The sequence below is a fragment of the Nicotiana sylvestris genome, chromosome 9, assembly GCF_000393655.2.
Source record: "Nicotiana sylvestris chromosome 9, ASM39365v2, whole genome shotgun sequence".
Lineage (NCBI taxonomy): Eukaryota > Viridiplantae > Streptophyta > Magnoliopsida > Solanales > Solanaceae > Nicotiana > Nicotiana sylvestris.
The window spans coordinates 9851965-9858038 of record NC_091065.1 but is presented as its reverse complement, the minus strand read 5'-3'; the positions used below and the strand labels follow the sequence as shown (position 1 = coordinate 9858038).

The following is a 6074-nucleotide window of genomic DNA, read 5'->3' as shown; positions in this document are numbered from 1 at the left end:
ATTCTTCTTCTTCCCTAGTGGTTAATTTTTCAAAACCAAGATTTCTTCATTCTGAATTAATTGTGACGACCCAACCGGTCGTCTTTGGAATTTATGCCCCGTCTCCCCATTAACTGCTTCCCCTAAGTTCATTTCTGCTATTCTGGTTTGCCGGGACGTTCGGTGTTGGAATTCGGAGTGTTTTGGGACACTTAGTCCCTAAATAAGAGCTTAAGTGTTGAAAAATGGTCCGCAATCGGAACAATGTGAATATGGTATCAGAATGGAAATTCGATGGTTCCTTTAGCTCCGTTAGGTTATTTCGGAGTTGGGAGCGTGTTCAGAATATATTTTGGAAGTCCGTAGCGCATTAAGGCTAGAAATGCCGAAAGTTAGTACTTTGACAAATTTCGGTTGATAGGTTAAATTTTGATCCAAGGGTCGGAACGGAATTCTGGAAGTTGTTGTAGCTTCGTTAGATGATTTAGGATATGCGTGCAAAATGTCAAGTCACTCGGACATGTTTTGGTCGGGTTTTTGATCGAATGTGTGTTTTGAAGTTTCTAAAAGAACTTAGGCTTGAAGTTGATGTAATTCGATGATTTTAGTGTTAGTCGAGGTGTTTTGATGATTGGAACAAGTTTGCATAATGTTTTAGGATGCGTTGGTGCTTTTGGTTGAGGTCCGGGGGCCTCGGGTGTGTTTCGGGTGAGTTTTGAGCAAGTACGGACACCCCGGAACTTAGAAAAATGGAGGTGGCAGCAGTGGAGACGCGGACCGCGCTCCTTTTCGCGCTGGGCGCGCGCCCGCGCCCGGGAAGATCTACAGGCTGCTGGTTCTATTTCGGAAGCTCATATCGTTTGATCAGCATGGAATTTTGAGGTGATTCAAAAACGAAAGTTGTAGAGCTTTGAATCTAGTTTTCATAAACATATTATAATTGGCATTTGGACATTTGTAGAGAAAGTTACGGCCTAAATAGTGAAGCTTGTCACTGCAGTCAAATTGCTGCGCGGCCGCGACCATTTTGTGCGGTCAGCACTCCCTGGGGCGGACCGCGGTCATTTTTGTGCAGTCAGCACTCTCGGAATCCGAGGGGTACTCTATAAATACGAGGTTTTGGATTTTATTTGATATTTTGACCTATAGAGCTCGGATTTTGGCGATTTTTCGAAGGTTCTTCAAGAAATTCATTGGGGTAAGTGATTCTAACTCAGATTTGGTTAGAATACATGAATATACCATTGAATTCATCATTTAATTAGTGATTTGAGATGGAATTTGGGAAGAAAATTGTGGAATCTTTCAAAAATATAAAATGAAGATTTGAAGGACCAAATGGTGTCGGAATTGGATAAATTTGGTATGGTTAGACTCGTGAGAGTGCGAGGTTTCTGGAAATAAAAATTTTATTCGATTCCGAGACGTTGGCCTGAGGGGCATTTTGGTCATTTTACCTATTTTCGGGCCTTAGCTTTAATTTTAATAGAGGAACTAGTTACTTGCGATGTTATTTACAATATGTAATTGGTTTGAATAGATTGGGGCCACTCGGAGTCGGATACTCGTGTCAAGGGCATTGTTTCTTAGCGATTTTTGTACCGGTTCGAGGTAAGTGGCTTGTCTAACTTTGTGTGGGGGACCTCTCCCCTTAGGATGTCTTTGATGTTGTTAAAATGCCTTGTGCGCGAGGTGATAGGCGTGTACTTGTGCTAATTGTTTAACATTCACCTTACTTGACTTATTTAGATTGTGTTTCTTCACGTATTTAACTGTTAAAAAGGCAATTTCAGTTGTTTCAGCTTAGGGAGAACATGTTATTAACTTATTTGCTCTATTTGATTAAATTGCAATGCCTGCCTTTGTGAAGCATGTTAGACTCTAGATTTTTTTTCTTGTTGTCCGCACTTAGCTTCTTTCTGTTAATTATTGATTTGTTGTGATGTGTTTACGATTGGGTCTAAGGGATGGCATCTCGGGAGTTTCCCTCGTTCGTATTTATTGCGAGATTTGTAAGTGCGGGATACTAAGAGATCTCCGGCACAGGATTGATTAATTGGAGGATACTTGGAGATCCTCGGGATACTTGGAGATCCCTCGTGATTTAATGGAGGATACTATGAGATCCTCGGGATACTTGGAGATCCCTTGTATATATGAAGAGGATACCAGGAGATACCCGATGATAAATAGCATGTAGTGATCGTTCTTGTATTTGTAGATTTGTATTTGTAGCCTGTTCCGTTTACTTATTGTTTTTGGTAGATACTCGAGATTTACTGTATTTCCTTCTGTCTATTCATTTCATATTTATTCTTATGTTTATCTCAGTAAGGCCTTGACCTTTCTCGTCACTACCCCACCGAGGTTAGGCTTGGCACTTACTGAGTACCGCTGTGGTGTACTCATGCTACTCTTCTGCAAACTTTTGTTGTGCAGATCCAGGTACATCTGAGCAGGCATATCACCAGTAGCTGTCAAGGAGCATTATTGGAGATTTGAGGTATACATCTGCTACGTCCGCAGATCCGCAAAGTCTCCTTCTCATTCTATCCCTAGTTGTTAGTTGTTATTTCGATTCCTATCTTTGTATTAGACAAATTCTGGTGACTAGAGCAGTGTTAGACTTCTTGTAACCTGTGTTGCCCGTGGGATTCCGGGTTTTGGGATGTTACTTTCAGGATTTGTGTAATCAGTGTATGTGCCAAGCGGCATCGTTATACACTTCCTTTTCGCGAAGACTGGGTGATGTCATGACAGGCTCACAATTGGTGAACCAGGGTCGTGACAAGTTGGTATCAGAGCTCTAGGTTCATAAGAGTCACGGGACACAGGCCGGTTTATTAGAGTCTCGCTGATCGGTACGGAGACGTCCGTACTTATCTACGAGAGGCTATGTAACTGTTTAGGAAAAATCTTCACTTCATTGAATTCTTTGTCGTGCTATGTTTTTGACATCGATTCTAAACTCCTTTCTTCTATTCTATCACAGATGGTGAGGACAAGCACGACCCGGGACGATCAGGCACCCGCACCCCCTCCTGCAGCCGCTAGAGGCAGGGGCCGAGGCAGGGGTCGTGGATGCGCGCGGGGTGCAGCCAGGGCACCTGCGCTAGTAGCCGCCGAGGTACCACCAGCGGATCCAGTCAGGACTCAAGCACCGGACACGCCCACAACCGCCACTACTCCACCTGTTCAGGAGGCATTGGCGCAGTTTATGAGCATGTATACTACGTTGTCCCAGGCAGGGTTACTTCCACTTCCTGCAGCCACGTCCCAGGCCTGGGGAGGAGCCCAGACTCCCGCAGCCTGCACTCCAAAGCAGAGGGTGCATATGGGACAGATTCCAGATATTATTCCTGTCCAGCCTGCAGTACCGATTTAGCCCGAGGATGGGGCACCTGCATTAGAGGATGAGCAGCATAGATTGGAGAGGTTCAAGAAGTATGACCCTCCTATTTTCAGCGGGTTAGCTACCGATGATGCTTTGGGGTTCTTGGAGGATTGCCATCACATCTTTCGCACCATGGGTATTACTACCTCGAGCGGGGTTTCTTTCGCAGCTTTCCAGCTTCGGGGAGCCGCCTATGACTGGTGGCACACCTTTGAGTTAGACAGTCCGGACAAGGCTGCCTCCCTGACTTGGACTCAGTTTTCAGATATCTTTCAGAGGGAGTTTGTTCCCCAGAGCCTCCGAGATACATGGCGCGCGGAGTTTGAGCATTTGCGCCAGGGCCCTATGACTCTCTTTGAGTATGCCATCCGCTATACTAGGTTGGCCAGGCATGCGCCTGCTTTGGTGGCTACTGTTCGTGAGAGGGTTCACAGGTTTGTCGAGGGCCTTATTCATTCCATTAGGTCTGGCATGGCGCGAGAGTTGGAGATGGATATACCCTATCAGCAAGTAGTAAGCATAGCTAGGAGGATAGATGGCATGCATGCCAGAGAGCGAGAGGAGAGAGAGGCCAAAAGGTCTCGAGAGTCGGGTCATTTCTCTGGTACCCGTACTTCAGGAGCAGGACGCCATGGTAGGGGCTATACGGGTTTCCCAGTTCACTCAGCTCTTCCTTCACCCAGCAGTACTCCAGCTCCTCCCAAATCTCAGGAGCCTTATTATGCACCTCCGGTTTCTAGTGCGCCTCCTGCGCGGGGTACCTCCAAAGGTCAGTCTAGCAGGGGTGGGCCCAGTCAATCACAGCTACCGCGCCCTCCTATAGCCTGTTATGAGTGCGGGGATACCCGCCATATAGTGAGGGATTGCCCTAGGCTTGGGAGGAGTGCACCTCCACAGCAGTCTCAGCAGCAGCGTACCCAGCGGGATTCTCAGGCCATTGTTCCAGCTCCAGCTGCCACCCAACCTGCCCAGCCAGTCAGGGGCAAAGATCGGGGAGATAGAGGTCGCCCTTGGGGGGGGGGCATATTTTATGCCATTCCTGATCGTGCCGAGGCTGTCGCCTCCGATTCTGTTATCACAGGTATTATATTGGTTAGTCACAGAGAGGCATCAGTTCTATTCGATCCAGGCTCTACTTATTCTTATGTGTCATCTTATTTTGCTCCGCATTTGAGTACAGCCCAAGAGACTTTGAGCTCTCCTATTTATGTTTCTACTCCCGTGGGAGATTCCCTTGTTGTGGACCACGTATATCGGTGATGTTTGGTTACTATTCGTGGTTTTGAGACCAGGGCAGATCTTTTATTACTTGATATGGTTTATTTCGATATTATCTTGGGCATGGACTGGTTGTCGCCCCAGCTATGCCAGGTATTCCTCGTATTGAGTGGAGTGGTACTTTTGATCACACTCCTAGTAGAGTTATATCTTTTCTTATGGCTCAGCGTATGGTTGAGAAGGGGTGTGCTGCGTATTTAGCTTATATGAGAGATGCCAGTGCTGATACCCCTTCTGTTGACTTTCTCCCAGTAGTACGGAATTTCCCCGATGTGTTTCCAGCTGATCTTCCGGGCATGCCGCCCGACCGGGACATTGATTTTGGTATTGATTTATTTCCGGGCACTCAGCCCATATCCATTCCTCCTTACCGTATGGCTCCTCCTGAGTTGAAGGAGTTGAAGGATCAGTTACAAGAATTGCTTGATAAGGGTTTTATTCGACCTAGTGTTTCACCGTGGGGTGCTCCGGTCTTGTTCGTAAAGAAAAATCATGGTTCTATGCGCATGTGTATCGATTATCGTCAGTTGAACAAAGTTACAGTGAAGAACCGATATCCTTTGCCTCGTATTGATGATCTATTTGACCAGCTTCAGGGAGCACAGGTGTTTTCTAAGATTGATTTGCGCTCAGGCTATCACCAGCTAAAGATTCGGGAACCGGATATCCCGAAGAGTGCTTTCAGGACTCGGTATGGTCATTACGAGTTCCTTGTCATATAATTTGGGTTGACCAACGCCCCAACAACTTTTATGCATTTGATGCACAGTGTATTCAGGCCCTATCTCGACTCGTTTGTCATTGTTTTCATAGATGATATTCTTGTATACTCCCGGAGTCGGGAATATCATAAGCAGCACCTGAGGACAGTGCTTCAGACCCTGAGGGAAAAGAAATTATATGCAAAGTTCTCAAAATGTGAGTTTTAGTTGAGTTCTGTAGCATTCCTAGGCCACGTGGTATCGAGTGAGGGCATTCGGGTAGATCCAAAGAAGGTGGAGGCCATGCAGAGTTGACCCAGGCCCTCCTCAGCTACTGAGATCCGTAGTTTCCTTGGCCTGGCGGGTATTACCATCGTTTTGTGGAGGGGTTCTCATCGATTGTAGCCCCTATGATTAGATTGACCCAGAAGGGTGCTCCTTTTCAGTGGTCAGACGAGCTTCCAAAAGCTCAAGACGGCTTTGACTTCAGCCCCTATTCTGATTTTGCCTACTAGTTCGGGGTCCTATACAGTTTATTGTGATGCCTCATGAGTTGGACTGGGATCAGTGTTGATGCAGGACGGTAGGGTGATTGCCTACGCTTCCAGACAGTTGAAGGTACATGAAAAGAACTATCCTGTCCATGACCTTGAGTTAGCTGCTATTGTTCATGCCTTGATGATCTGGAGACATTATTTGTATGACGTGCCTTGTGAGATTTA

At 46.3% G+C, this 6074-nt stretch overlaps 1 protein-coding gene across 1 annotated transcript; it reads left to right on the top strand.

Moving 5' to 3' along the window:
- The first annotated feature begins 3505 nt into the window (after positions 1 to 3505).
- On the top strand, positions 3506 to 4633 carry LOC138877222 (uncharacterized). The gene has a single exon (XM_070156814.1). The coding sequence runs from the start codon at positions 3506 to 3508 to the stop codon at positions 4631 to 4633; it is 1128 nt and encodes a 375-aa protein (XP_070012915.1).
- Positions 4634 to 6074: the final 1441 nt, after the last annotated feature.